Genomic DNA, 22,567 nt, shown 5'->3' with positions numbered 1-22,567 from the left:
TTGAGTCAAAACCAATTAAACTCACTTATTTCATTACCACAGTTAATAAAGAATAAACCGATGACTGAAAATGAGTGACATGGGCTTTGGCTAACAGGCACAACAGCTCTGACGAAAGTATGGGAACCTGGTGATAACGAGGCTCTCCGACTCCCTGGGCAAAGTGACAGTACACCAACGGCTGGTGGATAAACATGGACTCATCAACTCCCTGCAGGAAGAGATAGGGAAAAGGGCAGATGTGTATTAACAAACACAGTAAACAGCTCTGCATTGACATCATTCATAAAAGTCCTGAAAACGGGCTTCAGGAACTTATCACGCTCCTCACCTCAAAGTACCTCTTCCCAGTATCAAGCAGAATTTTGTTAAACAGTTCTACATCTTTCTCTTCCATCAGTTTGTCAGAGTAAACCCTTGAGCTCTCATGCAGCCACAGGTGAACCAGGTCAGAGGGGTAGCGGATTGTCTCAGGTAAGGCAAACAGGATGCCCTCCACACCGAAAAAACATGGAGGAACTTATTATTGTCTAATGAAAACAACTATTTACCTATAAAGTCCAGATGATGATATTTTAACTATTTAATTTTAATTTATACAGCTTATCTCACAAAAAAATTGGATTTAATTAATTTCTGTAACTTCAGATGTGTGTTATAATCATTATTCCACTGAAAGGAAATGTCAACAATAAACCTCATAATGATGACATTCAGAAGAAGTCACATGTGAGTGAATGCCTGTGTGTTACCTGGAAAATGTTAGCAAGGTCTCGCAAGTTGAAGATATAGTGAAACCGAATTGCAGTGGGGAAGAAGTTCTGGCTGATTTTTTGATGCAGACAGATAGCCGCCTGGGTATGAAGTGCAACAAAGATAAATAAAGAGGCGCATAAAACATGATCAGGGGAGATATATGAACTGGTACACAAACCTTTTCATATTACAACTGAGTGAAAACGCTTGCTTTACTGTGCTGCCATAGGGATACCTGTATGAGGGTTCCAACCGAGCGGGAAACTCCATAACTGAAACCACCCTGGAGAAAGTGAACCGACAGGATACTGGAGAAGATGGTGGCCAAAGCATCAGCACTTGGGAAATGCACTGAAAACACGGAGAAATGCCTCTAAAAGAAACAAAAGCAGATGTTATACAGTATTTCAGAAGAATCTCTAACCCTATTCACTATTCCATTAATTGTTAGTGTTAAAATTCTTCACTTTAGGGGGCTTTATTTATCATTTATCAGACTCCTAACTGATACCTGAAGTCTTGGGTTAATGGAGAAACTCCCAGCTGTTGGATTCATACAGGTGATGTACTGGCAGTTATGGATTTCCTTTAGTACCAGCCGCTGTCTGTCATACCTGAAAATATTCAGGTTAATCACTCAATTTAATATGACCTCTAACCACTGAGAGTACATATGCTTGCATAAATAATACTGTAAATGTACACAGCTATATTAGGGTTATTAGTCGTCTTTACCAGTGATTGTAGTCGAGGTGCTGACGGATGAGTGTGTGTGGCTGGACGGTCCCATAAACGTCCACTTCAGGCATGTTGAGGTCATCTATGAAGTAGATGAGCCTTTTGGCAGTAGGAGGGGCAAATTTACGACCAGCCTTCTTCTCTAGGGGTTTCTCCAGAACACCTGAGGTCAAGGTCATTCAAAAACTAGTTAATTAATATTTCGTAATCATGTGGTACCGAAAAGTGGAATTTTCTCTTCATAGCAATGAGCAACATACAGAAACTCTGAAATATAAATTTTTACTGTTGATAAAACCAACGGTGCTGCATTAAAAAAAAGATTCTTACGTTGCAGCATTGCTGATGTGGTGTAATAGTTAAAGGGGACTTTGGCCACCATATAGTCTTCTTTCAGCTTGGACACCTTATCAGTCACAAGGATGGTCTTGCCGACTCCAGCGTTGCCCACTAACATGATGGGTTTGCCCCTCTGGAGCAGCAGGTCTATGAAGTAGGTCAGACAGATGGTCTCTGGGTTGTGGACCAGCACAGTCTGAAACACAGGTCACAGCTAATAAACTGTCCACAAGTCCTTCTACAAACATAGATAGTGATATTTCACACATACCTGTAAGGGCACATCAGGTTCCAGCTCAAATGGGACCATCTTTTCGCTCCAAGGGGTAAACTTTCTAGTCTCAGAGTCAATGAAGTAGTCAAAGATTGTGCCCTGAGAGGGAAATTTCACTGCTCTCATTTCTTTAGACCACCAGCGGCTGAACTCTGCGCGGTAGTCATTCAGCTGCAACAGTGGGTAAAAGAAAAATAATACACAAATCACCTGAAAAATCAAATAATGCCTGGAAAAGCAGTGTGTTCTCAAATTGTTACATACATGATCCTGGAACAGAGCCCCTCCAAACGCCCACACACAGGCGAAGACAAAGTAAATCTCATAAAGTTCCCGAGGAGAGTCAGCGGGAGTGTTGTGGTCTGTCAGCAGGCATTCCAACAAGGAACACAACGTCTGATTGGCCGCAAACACAGAAACAAGTCAACATGTCGGAATAACACAGAGAAATGCAATAATGGGGAAAGGATTCATTTATAAATGAGGTGCGTAATACTTCTACCTGCACCATGCTGTTTTCTGGTATAGGAGTGATGGTTTTGAGATTGCAGCGAACCTGTTCTAGGCAGTATGGTACATATTTATCAAACAAAATGGTGAGATTGGCTCGTTCTGACTGGACCTTCCTGGTGTCAATCCAGCTTGCCACAGATCTCAAGAAAGTATACAAGACAAGTCAAAACACAGATGTCGAGGAGTGTTTTAATTGTGTGTAGTTGGCTTACGAGCTCCAGCCGAGGTCCTGAGGGTTGACGTAAAGTATTCCGGCCCGGGATACGGTGGCTGGAGTAGCAGCTTTCAGATGAGAGATCTCAAAAAGAAGACGCATAGAGGTGGATAAACTGATCCTCTCGTTACTGGCCAGAGTCAGAACCTGCGCAGAAGAGAAGGAAAATGATGGATGCATGGCTGACATGGACGATGTATGCTCACTAATGTGGACTAAAGTCAGAATGGGAACAAGAGATAATCTGAGAATAAACACTGACCTTATTATCATCCATAACTGTATTGAGTGACTCAATCCACATGGGGTCAATATCCCCGTCTAGAACAATCCATTTGGGTCCATCGTGGCTTAATGAAGTCAGCTCTCTCATTGTAGATGAGAACAAACCTAGAGTGAAGCAGTGCATAATAATAATTAGATTTGCTCCATAAAGACTTTAATTGGCTAAGCAAAAATGTCATTATGTCATGTAAACTCTACTAATGCAAAGTCAAGTGACACATGAATTTAGCCCTCAAAATCTATAACAAAGGTTCATTTTTAACTATAAAAAACTGAATTAATATCAAGACTGAGCAGTTGTGAGAATCAATTTCCAACGACGACCCTCACCATCTTTCCACTCTCTAGTAGCAGGATGCAGGTATCCAAACAGCTCATCTGTGGTCACGGCTTTGGGGTTTATGTCCGTCCATACAGGTTTGAGCTTCATGTTAGTGTACGTTCTATGCAGAGTCTTTAAGATCTGGTAGAATAGCATCAACAAATTAACACACTGCTGACCCTATCTTCTAAACAACAGTAATGAGAAGCCTAGAAACACCAAACTTGACAGTAAAATTGCAGCTTGGGTAGGTACGTCTTGGTGTTAGTTAAACAGTAGATCACCTGGCTCTTTCCAGTTCCTGGTCCACCAACTACAAACACAGAGTGTCTGACTGCCAAAAGCTCCTCCAGCTGACTCACCTGGATGCATAAAAAAGCCCTGTAACTGCAATGTACATCATGTAAATATGTACACAGACAGAAAGACATCACGTATAGCCCACAGACAGTATTTTTCTTAGTTTCATTGAAGTAAAAAAAAACAAAAAACATCTGATGGTTTCTTGACTGATGAATCAAACACCTTGAGTATAAAGTTCTCTTCAGGCTGCAGGTGCAGTTCGCTGACAGACTGGCGAACACTGTCCTCCAGCCGAGGGTCTCTCTTCCTGGGCACATCCAGCTGAGGAAATAGGTCACTTATAAGCCCGAGGAATATGGGCACATCACTGGTAACTATCTTAGGCAGGTTGAAGTCTCTCAGCGCACGCATCAGCACCTAGGGTAGATATGATGATTGAAATGTCGCCATAAAACGTAAATAAATCACAGGCGGCAAGTGACTGATGCCTACCTGAGCCTCAGGTCTGCTCCGGTCCTCTCGCTTAAGAGATCCAGCTACAACCAGGACTGATTTGATGGCTCTTAAACCCCAATCGTAATGATCCTAACGAAAAGAGATTTGCGAATAAGTGAGACGATGCCGCAAAGAGACCAAAAGAAGCTCCTACTCAAATTCCCTTTTAAGCAGATTAAGTATAAAGGTCTTGCATGTACCTGTTTGGACAGCAGTTCCTTACAAAGAGTGTAGAGGCAGATAAACTTGCGTGCCAGGAGACGAGCATCTATGAAGCCTTCTGCCACCAGCATGATTTCGCAGATGAGCTCAAAGTCTGGGATCACCATGGCGCAAGGTCTGAATGGTTAGTCAGTGAGGTATTAATCTCTATTTAAACATGTGTACATTAAGAGCTGAAAACGTTCTCTCTTCATACCAGACCTGAATAGAGCCTTAAGGTTCTCTGGGAGCTCAGCTCTGCCAGCATAACCTGGGTTCAGAGTGATAAAAATTCCCACTGTTGGCTTCAGGTCAATCTCCTCTCCAAGGAAATGAAACCTAAACAAACACAGACCCAATTACAGATCAGTAATGAGGTCCATAAAGCCTTGAGTGCATTGTTACAGAAAGAAACCTTAACAAAACATAATATCCCCACATTAGTTCCTCGTTAATTATGCACAGTTAAACCATTTCACTAACAGTAGTGCTGTGAAAGTCTAACAATACAAATAAAGGTGAATTGCCTATAAAATGGAAAACAACAATTCAGGGAACAGGAGTAGAGAAAACACACCCATGCACAACTAATGGGTGATTTGAGGATTTACCTTTGCTTCTTGTTTCGTATGGCATCCTGAATTGTCTTGACCTGCACAGCTACCACAGACAGAACCTCCACGGAGATCCTGTTGAACTCATCAAAGCATCCCCACACTCCTGTCTGGGCCAGTCCTTTATAAATGTTTCCTATGGACTGTTAAAAGAGACAGAGAGAACGGCCAGAATCGTGGAATGAATATGCAGTAAATGAAAAGATTGTAAAGAACGGCTTGTGGACAGTTTGCTCGACCTTGTAGTCCATTTGTTCCGAGCAGTTAAACACATATACCATGATGCCCAAGGACCGCCCGAGGTCTTTGGTAGTCTCGGTTTTACCGGTGCCAGCTGGACCCGATGGGGCGCCACTCATAGTCAGATGGAGAGACTGGGTCAGAGTTATGTAACACCTATTTGAGATGCAAATTTTTTATTAAAGGGTTTTACAAAGCTGGGTGATCTTTTCTGTAGTGCAAATGGACCTGTCAGTAAGCGGAGTGATCACCAGTCTGTTTGTGTTCCCCAAGTACTCATAGCTAAACTGGAACTGGGCGTCACAGATGTTAACGTAGCAATGTCTGGTTGCATCATCCCAGCAATGACGTAACTGGGAGAGCCACGCAAAAGCCTGTCCTGTTGTCACCTACAAATCACACACAGTGACACCAACAGGAAGCCTTAACTACAACAACGCACACTCACTTACTTTCTGACTTATGAGATTGGCAACCACGTCTCGTGCGTGAACATCGATGGTGCAGATGGTCATTATTTTCTGCCGATCTCCAGGGGATAAATCTCCAAGCAGCATGTGGATTAGAGAGTTCAGCTGTATGATCTGTTGAACAGAATTCAGAAGCCGCTAAATAAAAAACCCCACTGTGCAGTCACGCCACACTTAACATTACATGCCTCCAAATTGAGCATGACCTGCTTTTTGTTGTAGTCTCTAAGTGCCGTCTCAAATCCTTCCTCCACCCTTTCAAAAGCAATGCTGACATCGGTGGCCCACCACACCTGACTGCCCGTCAGCCCTACCTGTAAACACACCATGGAAGACGACATCTGTGTTTAGACCATTACCACCACCCCCACACACACATTATATACAATTATAAAACCTGTGCTGGATAGTCAAACAGCCACTGGTCTCGCGGTTTGTCTTCATAGGCAGCGACAGCCTCCTGGATCTCCTTTCGGACAGTGCGCTGCATGGTGCTCTCCAATGCACTTAACCAACACTCAGCCTGGAACAAGATTAGCAATGCAAAAAACCAGGACAGCAAAGTCTGACCTTTATCAGAGAAGCAGCTTTTCGTTTTTCCGCTACCTGTCCTTCACAGATGCATGGTTCAGAGAACTGAACGTATTCTCCCTCCCGACTGTACATCCCAAAGGCAACAACCTCAGTGTTTGCCTCCTCTTTTTCTGCTACGCCGGAGTCCTTGAAGCGAAGGTCTGCTATGTTGTCAAACAGCTTCAACAAATGCCGCGTCACCTGGAAAACATACAGAAAGGAAAACCCAATAAAAAAAATAAAAAAAACACTGGAAGGAAATAAAATTTTTAATCAGCAATGCCAATGAATGAGTAGCAATGTCAAATTAGGACTGCAATTCAATCTGCAATAACTCATTTGATCAAGCTGAAAGACAGGCTCAATAATTGAGTGCGTGAAATAAATAATGACTAAGATGGTTTTGTCTTTCTGTATTCTCAGAGTTCAGCTGTAACTTGTCACCTCTTTGGGCTGTGTTCCCTTGGAGACTATGTCCAGCAGATCTGAGGCAGAGACAAAGTAAAACCTGGGGAATGTAAGTCTCTTGGTCTCCAGGTACTCAGCCAGGGCCTTCTCACACACAGTCAGCCTCTGCTGTAAGGTCTCAAGATTTTCCAAGAAACCCAGCTTGTTAGTGACCTCCACCACGTTATTGTTCTGCACCATCTCAGCCATCAAGCTCTGGGGAGGAGTGTTATTGTTGCAGCACAAACAGAAAGAGAAAATGCAACATGATGACATGACGGGCTTGACTGGACTTACCTGGAAATCATTGTGAATTCCTTGGAAACGTTCTGCGTCATTGGCCAGCTGGCAGCGAATATCGTGGCTGTTTGTGAAGATGCTGTTGAGGTGTGCCCAGGTCCTCTGGACAGACATCCAAGAGGAGATGACGAGGTCAGCCACCATCAGTTTCCTTTGCCAGCTGCTCACCTCTGCTTGGAAGTACTCCACGTACTTGCTCATCAAGATGTTCTGAAGCTGCACCTAAAGGAGGAAAAAGTCTTGCCACTTGAACATATAAACCATTAAATATAGCAAATATTTCTATGTTGTCTAACGAAGTTCAGCTCTAAATGGTGTCAAAATGTCATTTTTCCCCCCTCAAGCTCACCTGATTGTCCTCCAGTGTTTCTATCAGATTTTCATCTGCCCTAAGTAGAGGGATTCCTGTTATGTTGTGGTGTTCATACGACAATGACATGACGCTCCACGTCTGACTGATCTCTGCCAGAACCTAATTTCAGATAATTGGCAGAAAATGTGCACAAATATCACAAATCAGTGCACAAATTCATCCCTTTTCTTTACTGCATGTCTGCTTCGTGATTCTGTGAAAGGTCTTCTATTAAGGGATGCTGGGACGTTATTGGGAACAGTAATGATTGCAGACCAGTTTCTGGTTCTTACTTTCTCTATGGACATTTCTTTCACAGCCTTGTCCACAATGTTTTTGACCTCATCCTCCACACGGTGAAGCTGCAATTCCAAAAGGTCCCCTAACGTGGTGCCCTCTCCCATCACAAACCTGACCTGAGGGCCACAACAATACAACGCCACCATGAGTGTGATCAGATTTCACATGGAGGTAATTGGGTTCACTGACCTGCGCTTGTTATTACAGGGTTGAACATGAGATGGCAGGATAGTTAAATGAAAGAACATGAGATCACAGAGGGGCAGAAAGAAAATCAATATGATTGGTATATAGCGTATCACATAGGCTATAGAATACTGTTCCTTTTAGATAGAGTCTAAGATGCTGTAATACAGCAGCATAACATGCCCTGTACCCCTGTGGTGTTCATAAGCTGTTGCCAATGTCGTTCTCTGACAGCTGAGTTTTGCAGCTCGTTGACGGCTCTCAAAGACGTTAACAAGTTCTTGACCATTGACTCCAAACCAGTATAGACATCCCACACCCGCACCTCCTTATCCAGCACTTTCATCTCCTTAAAAAAAAAAAAAAAACACACACACAATCAATAGACATAAATTAACATGCCACTTCTCAAAATCAGATAGAGAATATGATGCTTAATGTGTGTAAAGATATACTTTAGCAAATCGCCTAAGTTCCATGTCCATCTGCTCAACATTGATCTCCTTCCATGGAGTCTTGGTCCAATCCTCTATACTTGACTGTCGCAGAAACAGCACAAAGCAGCTAAGTTGCTTTTATGAAAACGCAACGCCCAGAAGCTCAGATGGCTCGAGGAATGTATATGTAACAAAAAAATACCATTGGAAACCTTTGTGATTTGTCATATGTACCTTCACAAAGATGACCATGTCCCAAACTGCTTTGACCAGTATGATGTCAGAACGACACTGGCGCAGCTGCTTGTACTCGGGGAAACTGACCTCAAAGAGATCAGCAGTGTCCTGCAGCTTCTTCATGTCTGCCTCCATCACCGCCACAGCTTGATTAGACTGAAAAGATGCATCAGTTAATCGTTTCTAAAAATTTGAGCATTATGAAGAAGATTGAAAAAAAGAACAAATTCCCAGCATTGCTCACCTTATCAAGTAGTTTATATGGCTCTGTAACATTTATCTTAAAGATGTGTTCCATACGAAACCGCTCTCTGAATTCATGCTGCTTCACCTAAAGACAGAGGGAGAATACAGTGTCCTTCAACGTTTCAAATGCTGGATAGGGGTCTCCTTCATATGTAAGGTAGGATAAAAAGTCAGGTCGTCTATATGTCAGATATTGAACTAGTTGTATGGGGCTTTGACATCCTACACAGCTCACCTCAAACCAAACACACTTCCTGCGTATAACTGAAACCTCATTCGACTGCAGCGGAGCGACTTCATGTTTAACTGTGAATGCAATCTTCTTTAGACTTTTCCACTTCTCCGGCAGTTCCTGCAGTTTGGATAAATAAAGGCACGCGTTGAACGTAGTCGTGAGTTAGTTTACAGTATGTGCATCAGTACATTGATACACACTTCAAGCTGTGTGTAGATGCACTCAGGTAGCTGCTGTCCGTAAGTCTTGAGGAGCTCGACGGTAGACTTAAGTGGTTTGAAGTGTTTTTCGTTGCTGATCTGTCTGTCACGTATAGCCATGAGGTGTCCCATTATGGTCACAAGGCCTGCATAATCACCATCTACCACCTTGTCAGAAAGGCCGAGAGTTGTGTCCTGGACAAATGCAGACAGTTCTCTGACGCTGCAGAGAAAAGAAGAGATGGTGAGAATGAAAAAACATGACTTTTGATGTTTGGCGTAGAACATTACACAAAGTAGTGTTTAAGTACACAGGAGACAAACCTTTCATTCACATGGTTCAGCAGGTGCTCCTTGAACATCCAACTCCATTTCTTAATGACGTTCATCAGCGTATGTTTGAAGGGTTTGATATCTAGCTGTAGCCAGCCACAGAACACCCGCCGGTCCTCCATCTTGCTCACCCGGACATACAGCGTTTCGAACAAGTTGATCTTATGTACAGAATAATACAAACATTGAGCTAACAGCGACTGAATCTTTACATGGCACATGACGTCAGGCTCAGTGGACGCAGAAGCGCCGTGAAGCGCAATGAAACCCGAGCTATCCGCAGTCCTCTCGTTCACACCAGTCGCCAATTTCTCCGTGCGTCGACAAGCGACCTGCTCCTCAGCTGTTGTCTACTCTACTACCAGTGTTGTTTAGTTGTAGCCTGTAGAGCTGAAATATTGAAATTGTAAATAAATGTTAAAGTAATCTTTCGTTTATTATCTATTTATCTTCCAGTTTCCCAGTGCAGTCACCCATAAATGGCTCCGTGTGTGTTTGAATACAGACAACCACTGTATATAAATCCACTGTTTCCATCGTGCTTTTTTACTTTGAAACTTGTTTTATTATGAAAATTGCCAGGATTCCTTTGTCTTTGATTGACTTCCTGCCAGGTGACGAGATCGCTCGCGCACAAAATAGGCCAGATGCTGAAATGATCGCTGCTAGGTGCGCGCCGATCGCAGCCATTCACGGCGCTTCGTGTCTGGTGCGAACGACACAATCTGTTAACATGGCTGCCAAAACAAAAAGCCTCCCCGCTCGCAGCTATTCGCATCGCTTCCGCGTCCAGTGTGGACCCGGCGTGCGCACACCTGTTCTTTAAAGTTGTCCAGCGTGGGTGGGTTCTTCTTCAGTTCATAGTCGGCGTAGAGCTCAGCTTCCTCTGTGCTCAGAACATGGCCGTAAAGCAGAAACTGCCTCATGAATTCCGATCTGTGAAATGTGAACATTGTGTTTATGGTCAAAATTGGTATGTTTCACATTTACTTTTCTTTTATACCTGTCGTCGGTCCAGAGGTAGCGGTAGCTGGAAAATGATGCCTGGTATTCTCTGATCTGAAAATGAAAATCATTGTTAGGGTTGGAAAATCAGACGTGACGGCTCTGAGTACGGAACAGATGCTCGCCTTAGCAACAGCCATGCGTGCTCTTGAGCGAATGGTGTGGCACAACTCGGATAAGTCCCCCATTTCATTAATGTTGCTCTACAAGTGGAAGCAGAGGGGGGTGTCTTTAGACAATCACAGTTCTCCAGCAGTGTGTTTGTGTATCTGTAAAGTGCGTACTGCACCTGGTAGTTGTCCAGCTGCATGTGTTTTGCCAGACGGGGAATGACGGACGCCATGTGCGTGATACTGGCAACCATTTTATCCACAATTTCATAGAAATGACCATGATAACTGAAGTCTAGTGGAGGGTCAAAGGTCATCTCACTTCTGCTGAGTAACAGCTGGACCTCAAACAGAGGTGTGCAGCGTTGGGATGCGTCCGTGTTATCCAGTAAGTATTGCAGGGAGCAACGTATCGCACTACAGAAGCCCTTCAGCACAATGTTGTCCACGTAGCTCGTGTAGGCCTTCCATTCACTGCTGTCCAGGTCAGTGACCCCTAGCAGAGACCGGTTCTCCTGAGAGAAAGCAAGGATTAAAAATTGAAAATACAAAGAATAAGTGGGGGATTCTGTGCTTTGTCTTTTAACGATCTAAAATACCTGCAGAAGATTGTGGATTTGTTCGCCAGCACTGCGAACTAAAGTGTGCTGTTTTGTTACACCTTCTTCAATGTCAGATAAAATCTGAAAAACAGAGCCGTCACTCCTTCTGGTGATAAAGGGACGCTGGCTAAACCTCCCCATTAGGGCTTGAATGGCTTCCACATTAGCTTTACTCTTCTGGACTCGACTGGAAATACCCTAATGGCCACAAAAATCGAAGAACCTGTTAACAGCAGTGATTAAGTCTTGATCTGTTCTTCTGTGAGAGACTCGCCTCCATCAGGTCTCGTGTGCTCCGTATATAGTCCGATAAATCCTCCTGAGACCAAACGAGCTCTTGGAGGGCCGGCTCAAGCTGTTGCCTCATCATGTCCATCTCATCTTTTACCAGTCCCATCTCCACGTCTAGCATAGTGTTGTGCAGCTGGTTGTACCACTGAGTCACCAGAGTTAGTGTCTGTGTGTACTGCATGAAGCAAAAAACGCTTAAGCTCCCCCCCAAATACTTATCTGACTATGTGACAATGTTTACAGAGATGCTAGAAGCTCAGAAACTCACCACATACAGTCTCCCTTGTTGAGAGTGGAGTTGGACAGCCACTTTAGGAATGTTGAGGGTCTTCAACATGTCCAAATACTTCACCTCCCTCAGGACTGATGCCAGCTGATTACAGGACAGTTGTGTTTGTTCCACAGTTGTTGCTGTTGTTTTTGAAAATTTGCCTGCTTTTTCGGTGTGCTTACTGCAGGACTGAAGTTGACATAGAACCGGCCCGTGTCGGAGTCTAGCATGAGTAGGGGCTCATTTAAGTGGCTCTGGCAGATTTCCTCCAAGCCTACGGTCCACTCCGAGAACAACTGTTCATCAAGCTGGTCCAAGGACTCCAGCACATGCTCGCATTTTTGGAGAACATCATCTGCTTCTACACCACCCAGAGGACTAACAGAAGGCACGAAAAGACTGAAATGCAACTTTGTAAAGCAAAGGATTAAAAGGATTATCCTGAAATATTCTGGAGTCACATACACATGATATAAACATGTTTGCATCTGATAACCATGGTTTGTACATACACATGGGCCAGCTGACAGAGGTTGCTCCTGTTGGAGAGGATACGGCTACGAAGCTCCTGAGACCATTTGAGGTTGCCGGCCACTGACGGCATATTCTTCCCTACAGCAGTGCTGCCTGACCGCAGCTGGAAAAGAAATACAGGCACGAATAACCCGTTAATGCCATAATGCTACACAAAGGGTACAGGAGATTACATTCTGATTGGTGATTTCGTTTAAATGTTCTCACCCCCGCTCTGTGATGATCAAATATAACCTGACAATAGTCAATTTCCTGACTGAACATTGCCAACAGCAAATTGTAGTTGGGGGCAAACTGCTGATGGATTCTGGGTCTCTCAAGCAGGGTGCTGAAAATCTTCAATAACTAGAACAGAAATCAAAAACGTACTTTCAAAGCTGCTCCTTTAAAAAGCCAGTATCATTGACGCCTCCGATATACACTGGAGATTCCCTCATTCCAGCTTCAGCAAGCAGTAAGTTAGGAAAATCAACATGAAATGCTTGGCTGCTGAGCTCAGATTTAATATGCAAACATCAGATGCTGCTTTTTAAATCGGATGATTAAAAAAATGCACACGAGCAGCAGCTGGTGCCTTGAGGACGCTATTTTTCATGAATACACATACCTTGAATGTCGAATCGAGGTTTTTGGAGTCCTGAAAGGCCTGATTGAGGACAGTTGCGAGCCTCTGGTCAAAATCTCTGCTCTGCTCCATGAAACGCATGTAGTGACGCTCAAAATCCTGAGCACAGGAGGGCAATAGACAGAAAATCAATCAATCTCATTTCTGCATGCTGATACTGTGAGATCATTTGCTTTGCTTCACTTTGCTGAGTCCAACAGTGCTACCTGGGAGGAAAAAAATACTTGAAAAATTCAATTTCTGACTGAATCACAAAAGAAACTGTTGTAAATTGGCTGTGAAATATCAGTTAATTAAATATTGACGCACTGACTAATGATGCCTGCCATCACTAATTCTTGAGTGTTGCTTAGCGACTGCTTGCAACTTTTCAATTACTCTACTGCTGGGCAGAAAAAATGATGTCTAATTACTAATTTTTTTTAAGAAAATGATTTGGCCCTGGGTGTCAGTGCTATTCATAAATGGTACTCAGTCACAAACCCCCGGGGTTTTTATAATTCATATCAGTGTGATATTAACATCAACAAATATTGCCGGGCCTCACATCATTGGTGTAGTCCAATGGATCGTATTTACTCTCGCGGATCGCACGCCAATGGTCATGGAACTCCTCACTCATGCTGTGGACCATCTGACTGAGGACTTTTCCTCTGGATCCACCCAGTTCAATCTTCTCCAGTTTCAGAAAGTCCAGAGCAGTTCCAAAAAGTTCCTTTGAAATAGAAGGAGGAAATAAAGCAGAGTTCCAAAATAAAAAGTGAGGTAAAGGCTATAGAGAAAATAAAAACAGCCTGATGATTGATTTAAAAAAAAAGCTATAAAGTGCTTGGGGAATGAACCTCGATCATACAAAGCCGCTCCATGACGCAGTCTGAGCGCTGGAACACAAGCCTAGCGGGGAAGTCCCACAGTCTGATGGCCGCCGTGACTCTGAAGTACGAAGGGATCTGCTGACGGTACGCGTGAAACAGCTGCTTGAAAGTCTGCAGAACCGCGATGGTAATTTGAACTCTCTCGACTCCCTCCTCCAGCTCCATCTTAAACAGCTCTTCAGGAATAAGGTAGGCAAAAGCCTGGAAAATTACAGATTCATCAGTTGTTTCACCGTGCTTATTTGTTAGTTTCCTTCCTTCTGAACCGTAATACCTTTTCAATGATCAGGTTGCAGAACTCTTGCAGGAGAACAACCATGCGATGTGCCGCGCAGTAGTACCTCGAATGGCTCCAGATGAGACAAAGCGTGTGGAACAGAGCTGGCAGAACATCGGCCACTTTTGGAAAAACCGTCTCTTCTAAATTGCTGATCACTCTTCTCAGTGGGCGAAGATAAAGATCAATGTCCTCGGCTTCCAGCACCGCTGATATAATCCCATAAAGAAACTTTATGTGTAACACACAATCTCATTAAGGGAGATGCTGTGAAAAATGTTTCCTGCATTAGCGGGCAGCCACAGAAATGGTGCCTGGAGACAAACTCCAGACTCAATCTAAATCAGAGCTGGATATTAAATACAAAAGCATCGATTTTCTGTATCTTAAATCAGGGGAAGACAGATGTATTTATAAATAAAGACAGGGTAGGACTATTGCATTTTTTTAAAAAAATAATAGTTTGTTTTATAATAGTGTGCGATCTCTCACTTTACGTGAGGAGTTATTCACTGAGTTTGAGTGACTGTGACGGAAACTAGAAAAAGCAATAATAAATTTCGAGCCATGCAGCTTTACCCTCATCGACTTTGAGACAGACGTCTTTGAAAGAGGAGTAGTAACTGCTCTTGACTTGTCTCAGGATCTCCATGATGCGTTCCACTTTGGGACTCTGGAGCTGGATGAAAATGACAGTATTAGGTCTAAAGCAGAGCGGCAGATATATCGATTAACTTGACTCATACTGTCGTCTTGAGGTCACAGCTAAATGCGTGCATGCATTACACAGAGGTATTATTTTTAACCTTCTTGTCTACTTTCAGGAGATAGTCTACTCTGACCAATCAGCATCAGGCCTCTCCATCGGTGGCTACTTAAATTTCAGTGTATAGCTGCACTTATGTGGACTATCACAGAGCGAATGTCATACTTGAGACTGGATGCCCAGGAGGTTTTCTCTGTGAGCACTCCAGAACTGGATCTCCACAGAGGGGCCAGGGTGGTCTCCCTGGAGCAGCAGCGCACTGGAGTCTTTCTTCAGGACGTCCCATATCTGAAGAGACCACTGCACTGTCAGGGTTTCTATGGAGTACAACAGACCACGGTCCAGGGGCCACCCAATGGGACTGAGGAGGACAGAGACGAGGCCATCAGCATTACATGTGCTTTAGTGATAGAGTATGCAAAAGAAACAAAGACTACATGTTTTGTTTTCTGCCAGGTTGTGCGCTCTTTGAAAGCAGGACACACAGGACAGGACAAATAAACCACGAACGGGAGAAAATGAGAAAACAAGCCGGTCTGAAGTCTGTCTTAGCTTTGTTCAAACGCCATCTGCTTCCGGAATTTTTCTTTGTCACTTTATAGAGTCACTTCACAAACGACAACACTCATGGAACGCTCTGTCTCTGTAGCTTCTTCCGGCCCTGCTAGCTCTCCTCTCCCCAGGAACGCACCTGTTGGCTCCGCGCCCACCTGTTCTACACTGCTCCGGAGGTTTATTCTACATTTTTAAACGTCTGTAGGCACTTGCCGCGATAGCTGACTTAGCTACAAATGACAGCTCTATAATACCGGAGGCTAGTTAAAGCACGTTAAAAGTAGAAAGCAGGTTAAAAAAGTTAATTAAAGACAGCATCCCGGAAACGTCGTCATCTTCTTCTTCGTCCTGGTCTTCTTCTTCTTCGATGACAATAAATGTGTTTTGTGCAATCTATTACAAAATATTTAGTTTTTTTTTTTTTTAAATGAGGTTCTTTTGATTTAATATTTAGATTTTATTTAACCTCTGACGTGTTATACAATGCATTTTGTTTATTATATGGAACACTAAAAAAGGGATAAAAATTAGCTTGACGTGAACAGGTTACCATGGTAATCAGACGCTAACCTGAGGACAATATCTTGAGTTTGTGCCCTTTCCAGGCACAGGGGCAGTGGCAACAGTGTGCGCCCCTCTGCATGACCTTTCAAGGTCACCACCCTGCTCCTCAACCTCTCCAGGTGGCTCTGAATGTCATCCGAGACCACCTGTGGCCAGTCCTCATGATTCAGGCCATTTGAGAGCACGTGTAACAGCACCTATGAAAAACATGCAAGCTGTTTAAAAGCATTTGGATACATAGTTGCAGTTAGACATTCACACACAGGTAAACACAAGGCTCACCTCAGAAATAACAACAGGAAGGTGTTCCATGGGGTAATAGGGGACTTCTCCAAGCTGCAGTTGGTGTCTGAATCCTTCTCTCTTTATTCTTTTTACACCTTTCTTTAGCACACAAAGCACCTTGGACCTCCATTGCGGAGTTGTCTTAATGGACGCAAACACATTACAACAAATTGAAATGGAAATAAAAGTCCGGGATATTTGGTTTAATAAAAAATTGCTCGTCTAGCTGTCTTGTTAATCCAAAACATGCACATTTTTATTTATTAATTTTTTCTTTTTTTTAAAACCCAGAGCTGGAAGAAAATGTTTCTGGGGTTTAAAACTAGCAAAATTGCCTATATGGACTTCATACCTGTGCATTTCCTGCATGCAGTGTTCCTCCAGGCCCAGAGTATAGCAACAATTTATCAGTCCAAATGTGGTCCAGAAAATCCAGCATCATCTTTTGGTTTTCTTCTGTTCCTATGAAGCGGTTCCATTTATCTGTCTTCACCCGCAGCACACAGAAGGCCTGCTCCCGCAGGAAGTCCACTCTCTCATCTGACAGCACAACCCCAACTTTGAGCGAGGGCTCCTGAGACACATGCACTCCTCCATTCCCTCCACTGTTTAGATTGCTTCGACTTGTTTTGGCAGGCTCCTCCATGGAGACTCAGGAAAAAGAATTAAGGATACCGCTGGATTTACTGCACTGTTGATATGGAATACAACACAAAATAGCTGCTATAATAAACCCAATGGAGCCCTTCTTTTTGAGATCAAAAGCAGTAAATGGATCCCAATCATCACAATGATGCACTCGTTTCCCATCCAAAGCTAATATCCCTTCTGTGCATCAGCTGGGAAAATGATACGCTCCGTGATGGAAAGGTGAGCTGACTCTTTGCCAACACAGCATTGGGTGCTTTCATTATCCTGCTCGTTGGATGTTCTACGGCCTGTGTGACTGCAACCCAATCTAGTAACCTGACTCTCAATATGCGACCGCGTTACAGCGCCGCTTATTGGACACGTGATGACATTGCACTCATCAGAGGGAAAGGTTTCTGAGCGAAATCCCGCATAAGTTAATAGACGTTTTTACAGTTACTTTTGACATTAGTGATGTATCGATGACAGGTTGATGGGAAAAAAACACGTTATGTTCGTTCAGCTCTTTCATTTGTAATGTGTTTTATCGCCACACGAAGGCAGTAAAGTACAATGTTTCTCACGGGTCTGTTTCAACTGTAATCCAATGTGACCCGAGCCATGACATCCTATTACACATGTTACAGAGTTGATGAAAAAAAAAGACATTCATCTCATTGTGTTACTTAAAATACCACAGCAGCGATTAGCCTTCAACCTCATCCACTTTCTGAGTAAATATTAAATACATTCCAATCTACACGGCCATATAATGACTGTATAACACTGCAAGACTTTCTTACCTTTCGCTTGTGAACGGAGGCTTTAAATCTATGACTTGTTTTGTTTGCATATATTAATGACTGTACTTTATGTTGTGTATGCATATTATTTTGGCATAACTCATCGCATGTGTTTATATTTGCGTAATGTGCTTTAATTTGCATTTTTAAAGCATGGGTGTAAAAATTCCACTTTTAAAACTGCTCCCTGTGATTGCAGAGGTGTGTGATTGGATATGTAAAGCATTAGCATTTGTGAATAGAGCCCAAAGTGGGTGAGGGAGTCCCACAGGCGCCTCTGCATTCACTGTATCTAAGCCCATTTGAGCCCACTGACAGTACGAGCATGGCTGCCCATCTCTCTGACCTCATGCCCAATGTCAGCTCTCCTCTGCAGGGATGGAGAACAGAAAAAAGAGATCTCAGGACAGAGGAACAAGAGGAGCGGGTAAGGGAGCCAATGGAGGGACAAAGAGGGGAAAAGTGAGTGATATGCTGGCATGGGGAATGACGAGGGGCAGCGAGCTTATGGAATACAGATGAGACAGAACAGAGTGATGGAGGAGCAGAGGAGCTGCAGCAAAGTGGAGATATGCACTTGGCTGGCTATTGGTGATAAATATGCAAAGAGGAGTTCTGAACAGAGCCATTGCTGAGCAGTGTAAACAGACAAATCAAGAGGCCAAATGGAAAAATATATCGTGGGGCTATATTTAATCTCCGAGCTTTAGGCTGTATCTGAAATAACAGCAGTGTGTGTTGATCTAATATTCTGCTCCAGTGTAGCATATAACAGAGCGTAAGCTAAACTCTCATTTCATGACAGCGATGTAGTTTTAACCTGAAGCATCTCCCTTATTTTTCCCTCTCTCCTCCTCAGTCTCTTCTCCTCTCACTCTCCATTTGCCGTTGCCATGACGACACGTTGCTTGACAATCAGACTGCCGCTCTTGACTCAAAGCTTCACCCTGGCTTACTCTCTGTTTCTCCTCTAAACCACTGGCCCTCCCCTCTCCTCACCCTTTTCCCTTTCCTCAAACAGGGGAGCAAAATTAAATGTGGTTCTACACTACATGCACACACAGACCCACACTGAGACGCCTCCAGTTCTACTCACTATGGCCTTTTTCTACCTATGTCTTGTAGTCTTCCTGGAAAATGATGCATTTGTGTGTCACAGAATGAGCTGGACTCAGGGGATGCACAGGGATGGATGAAAGGGGAGTATATGATAGAGGGGGTGCAAGACATGAAGAGACAAAAATGTCACCAGGGAAAAAGAGAAGGAACTCATACGCACGTGATGACGTGCACGTGATGGTCATTTGAGAGCTCCCCTCCTGTTGCAAGGCCCTCGCGCCTCATGGCGACCACGGGTGTGCTCGCATGCATGTGTCCAGATGGTGCTGACCAGCCATCCCTTCCAGGGAGGATGAGGTAAATGGAGCGTTTACAGTAATGGCAGACGTGCACATCTGTCCCGCTACTCCGCAGGGCCGCCAGCTCGTTTGCACACGCGTTTGCAGAGCCTCTATTTGCAGAAATCATTAGTGGTGGTCAACCCAAGCGCGCCCCCATTCAAACAGCAGTCAATTGAACAAAATTTAGTGTTTTGTGTGTGTAAAGGTTAGCTCGGTAAAGTCAAAATAGCCCAATACAAGTAAAACCTCCATCATGTTACTGAATGTTGCCCCAACTATATGGTGGTATCAGCCAGGAGTTGCATGTTTGAGTAGATCATGCACTCTTTTTTCATCTCTTCTTTTGTGCGTTCTCCTGCCAGCCTTCTGATTCTAAAACCTTCTTTTTTTCTCTGTGTAACTGTCGCTGAGGTTTTTCCTCCACTAAGAAGTGATCTGAGGATGTGGCCACAGCTGCTGTGAGCCACACCACCATTCCTGTGAAGGTTCCCCCACCATCTATTATAGACCCATTTTAGACCTGTAGATGGGGCTGTTTTCCTATCTAGATGCTTGAAAAGTCCTGTGGAAGCGCTAAATCAGAGAAATTCCCACGATATACCCTCTTGTTATCTATGAGAAGCTACAGAAACCCGTTTTTACAGCTCCATCAATGACGTGAAAATGGAAAGAAAAAATAAAACTGAGTGAATAATTATTCTAACAAATGATCGTGTGTCTCTTAGGTGATTGCAGAGGCACCTTCAGGAACCTGTTCCCCAATGCCATCACTTACAGGGTAATCCCGCGCTCGCTAGTTTGGCCAAATGAGGTGAAAGGTGAAAATCTTCCTGAGAATAAAGCCAGGAATTAGAAGCACAGACACATTCACTACCCCACCCTCCTCCCCAAAATGGCCTCTACACTGCTTTTATCTGATTGGCCGCCGCCACCGTTTTCATTTAAAGACGTGCTAATGAAGGTGGACAGAAGGGAGATGATTGAATGAGGATTCACTCTGTTGAGTAAGATTGCAGAGCACCGAGGATGATGGCCTGTCATTCCGCGACCATTCAATCGCCATTATTGCTGCGGCCAGCAATTAGTTCACTGTTGCATATAGGTGAACCCTGCTGCTGTCTGAGGCTCTCGCAGGCAGGACCACATTTGTTCTTCTGCTGTTATTGTGCCGAGAAGACGGACTGCTTTGGGGTAAAATGCTCCGGGAAGATTAGGGTAATTGCTGGCAGACGGGGTCGGGTGGTCAGGACGCCGCGTCTTTGAGATGCTGACCATGCGAAGTTAGAGGCCCGGGTACCGGCGGATTGTTTGAAGCGTCACAAAGAGAGTGTCGCCACATCAAGCCGTGACCTCATGGGCACACATATATCTGACGTGCTTCAGATCATTGGAGAACCTTAAAACACACATTTATTCCTACAGTTTTATAGTTTCTCTGAGGACCATCGTGTTAACTTGACAAGATAATATATTCAAGCAATCACGTTTGGGAATGAAACAGCGGAGAAGACATAAAATAGTCAATAATAATCAAATCTTAGTTCCACGCTGACATCTTACTTCATTTGCCGTGAAGCTTCCGAGGTCTCAGGTGCGTGTGTGCAGCAGTGGAGTGCACAAATCTGAAGCTGAAGCCCCAGTGTGGTTTGTCACCTCAAATGACATTTAATTCAATTACTGCTCAAATTCCAAACTGTGCATCAAAACAGCTGCTAGACAGGCACAGCACCAAGGGTCGGTCCAGGTTGAGGCCGAGCTAAAGCTTCCTCTGGAAGAGATTTGTCCCGTGGAGTCGATTTATCTTTGCGTTTTGGTTTTTGGACCGTTCGACCGCCACAACATGATTGACAGCCGAGCTCCGGCTACACGTGATGTCACCGCTGGGAGATGGCAGCCTCCCGTTGGTACCCTGCTGGGGCAGGAGGGCACAGAGCTGCTGTCGTTCCGGCTCCATTCACCCCACAGAGGGGACCTATTTTTTTGCTTTTGTCATAGCGTGTTTCATTTCTTTTTTTCCAGGACGATAGTGAAACATTTTCTATAAAGCTGACACAGTTGTCCCGAAATGGAACTCACAACCCTGGTGTTGAGTCTAAAAACAAAACAAAGCCAAAGCAAAAAACAGAAAGCAGCCACTGAAGGTTATTGAGAGATTCCTGAGAGGCGCAAATTGAGATGATGCATAAAAACCCACGAGCACACAAACAAACAAACGTTATTGGGGTTAAGCTTTGCTCTCTGTGTAAGATCATGCCACGATCGATCGATAACTTTAATTTGGCCTCCGGTGTGTGTTTGCACGAACCTGCCCCACCCTCCTATCCCTCAGCCTTCTACCTTCTACGATACACACACACACACACACACACGGTCTTATTCTATCATTTCTCAAACACTTGCGGGCAGAATTACACATGAGCAGAGAGGGAGAGAGAGGGAGAGAGAGGGAGAGAGAGACACAGAAAGAGGGAGAGAGAGACACAGAAAGAGGGAGAGAGAGACACAGAAAGAGGGAGAGAGAGACAGGGAGAAACCTGATTAGGTGAGCCGCAGGGGTGACGCCTAATGACAAACAAACTCAGCATGTGCACAAACACCTCAGCTCTTCAGATGAAATATAGATTTTCCACTGGCCCAAAAGCTGATGAGTATTGGTTGACAAGATGTGTGTGTGTGTTTGTGTGTGTGTGTGCGTGTGTGTGTGTGTGTGTGCCTGTGAATGTATGCATCTGTATGCTCTTGTTCTCCAGATTGTGCTCAATGAACGGAGGGACCAGGGAGAAGCCAGCGAGAGATTGGACACTACATTGCTACAGTTAAAGACCCTCTCCCCAGGGAAATTGGGAGTTAAATAACTGTTTTCTCTGTCTGTGTGTGCGGTAGGTTAGTGCGCCCCTGAAGGATTAATGGGATTGCCGTCTCATCCATAAAATGTGTTGTTTTCTCTGTTTCTGACCCTGGAATTACGAATTAGACACTCGCATCTCCAAAGTGTCTGAAGCTGTCCAGATCCAGTGAATAATAATAATAAGTGATGGTGCGTTTGTGCATGGTGGGAATATCGTGTGTTGGGCCAGAAAGACAAATTAAAACAAAGTTTAGACACGCTGACTGGTTCTGTCTGTCTGTCCCTCTATCCGTCTGTCACGGCAACTTAACGTAGAATAAGTCAGTGAAAGTGGCTTAAATCATCAAAAATACGCCATCAGTATGTAAAGCACAATACAATTTCCCCCTCAATCGTCTCCTCCACGCTCTCATCCCAATTTAAAAATCGTCAGTTAACATTTCAGCCCATCAAAAATGATTGTATCATCAAACCCTGAGTATTATTTAGGCTGAGGGATTAGAATGGCTCATAACT

At 44.0% G+C, this 22,567-nt stretch overlaps 1 protein-coding gene across 2 annotated transcripts in view; it reads right to left on the bottom strand.

Moving 5' to 3' along the window:
• The window catches only part of dnah9l (dynein, axonemal, heavy polypeptide 9 like), a 36,729-nt gene extending 21,500 nt beyond the window's left edge, over positions 1 to 15,229 (bottom strand). For both annotated transcript variants that reach the window (XM_029830422.1, XM_029830423.1), the window contains exons 1-52: positions 15,132 to 15,229; positions 14,780 to 14,879; positions 14,198 to 14,409; positions 13,891 to 14,124; positions 13,596 to 13,763; positions 13,031 to 13,147; positions 12,631 to 12,768; positions 12,402 to 12,526; positions 12,072 to 12,267; positions 11,887 to 11,991; positions 11,602 to 11,793; positions 11,325 to 11,525; positions 10,905 to 11,240; positions 10,741 to 10,818; positions 10,614 to 10,669; positions 10,426 to 10,546; positions 9,602 to 9,771; positions 9,278 to 9,500; positions 9,078 to 9,194; positions 8,841 to 8,927; positions 8,594 to 8,752; positions 8,378 to 8,461; positions 8,113 to 8,271; positions 7,730 to 7,852; positions 7,434 to 7,556; positions 7,082 to 7,306; positions 6,782 to 7,000; positions 6,371 to 6,538; positions 6,162 to 6,287; positions 5,971 to 6,078; positions 5,747 to 5,878; positions 5,523 to 5,683; positions 5,294 to 5,450; positions 5,052 to 5,197; positions 4,663 to 4,779; positions 4,440 to 4,578; positions 4,237 to 4,329; positions 3,967 to 4,161; positions 3,726 to 3,803; positions 3,450 to 3,582; positions 3,097 to 3,224; positions 2,833 to 2,981; positions 2,610 to 2,760; positions 2,372 to 2,503; positions 2,105 to 2,278; positions 1,825 to 2,029; positions 1,492 to 1,657; positions 1,268 to 1,370; positions 992 to 1,129; positions 753 to 854; positions 332 to 493; positions 128 to 211 (exon numbers count right to left, since the gene is read on the bottom strand). In XM_029830422.1, coding sequence (XP_029686282.1) covers positions 128 to 211; positions 332 to 493; positions 753 to 854; positions 992 to 1,129; positions 1,268 to 1,370; positions 1,492 to 1,657; positions 1,825 to 2,029; positions 2,105 to 2,278; positions 2,372 to 2,503; positions 2,610 to 2,760; positions 2,833 to 2,981; positions 3,097 to 3,224; positions 3,450 to 3,582; positions 3,726 to 3,803; positions 3,967 to 4,161; positions 4,237 to 4,329; positions 4,440 to 4,578; positions 4,663 to 4,779; positions 5,052 to 5,197; positions 5,294 to 5,450; positions 5,523 to 5,683; positions 5,747 to 5,878; positions 5,971 to 6,078; positions 6,162 to 6,287; positions 6,371 to 6,538; positions 6,782 to 7,000; positions 7,082 to 7,306; positions 7,434 to 7,556; positions 7,730 to 7,852; positions 8,113 to 8,271; positions 8,378 to 8,461; positions 8,594 to 8,752; positions 8,841 to 8,927; positions 9,078 to 9,194; positions 9,278 to 9,500; positions 9,602 to 9,771; positions 10,426 to 10,546; positions 10,614 to 10,669; positions 10,741 to 10,818; positions 10,905 to 11,240; positions 11,325 to 11,525; positions 11,602 to 11,793; positions 11,887 to 11,991; positions 12,072 to 12,267; positions 12,402 to 12,526; positions 12,631 to 12,768; positions 13,031 to 13,147; positions 13,596 to 13,763; positions 13,891 to 14,124; positions 14,198 to 14,409; positions 14,780 to 14,852 — 7,488 coding nt within the window. In that variant the 5' untranslated portion in view covers positions 14,853 to 14,879; positions 15,132 to 15,229. The remainder of the gene's footprint in view (positions 1 to 127; positions 212 to 331; positions 494 to 752; positions 855 to 991; positions 1,130 to 1,267; positions 1,371 to 1,491; positions 1,658 to 1,824; positions 2,030 to 2,104; positions 2,279 to 2,371; positions 2,504 to 2,609; positions 2,761 to 2,832; positions 2,982 to 3,096; positions 3,225 to 3,449; positions 3,583 to 3,725; positions 3,804 to 3,966; positions 4,162 to 4,236; positions 4,330 to 4,439; positions 4,579 to 4,662; positions 4,780 to 5,051; positions 5,198 to 5,293; positions 5,451 to 5,522; positions 5,684 to 5,746; positions 5,879 to 5,970; positions 6,079 to 6,161; positions 6,288 to 6,370; positions 6,539 to 6,781; positions 7,001 to 7,081; positions 7,307 to 7,433; positions 7,557 to 7,729; positions 7,853 to 8,112; positions 8,272 to 8,377; positions 8,462 to 8,593; positions 8,753 to 8,840; positions 8,928 to 9,077; positions 9,195 to 9,277; positions 9,501 to 9,601; positions 9,772 to 10,425; positions 10,547 to 10,613; positions 10,670 to 10,740; positions 10,819 to 10,904; positions 11,241 to 11,324; positions 11,526 to 11,601; positions 11,794 to 11,886; positions 11,992 to 12,071; positions 12,268 to 12,401; positions 12,527 to 12,630; positions 12,769 to 13,030; positions 13,148 to 13,595; positions 13,764 to 13,890; positions 14,125 to 14,197; positions 14,410 to 14,779; positions 14,880 to 15,131) is intronic.
• Between the last annotated feature and the right edge of the window lie 7,338 nt (positions 15,230 to 22,567).

The sequence above is a fragment of the Takifugu rubripes genome, chromosome 22 (assembly GCF_901000725.2).
Source record: "Takifugu rubripes chromosome 22, fTakRub1.2, whole genome shotgun sequence".
Lineage (NCBI taxonomy): Eukaryota > Metazoa > Chordata > Actinopteri > Tetraodontiformes > Tetraodontidae > Takifugu > Takifugu rubripes.
Note: the sequence above shows the minus strand (reverse complement) of the source record. Positions and strands in the feature narration are given on the sequence as shown.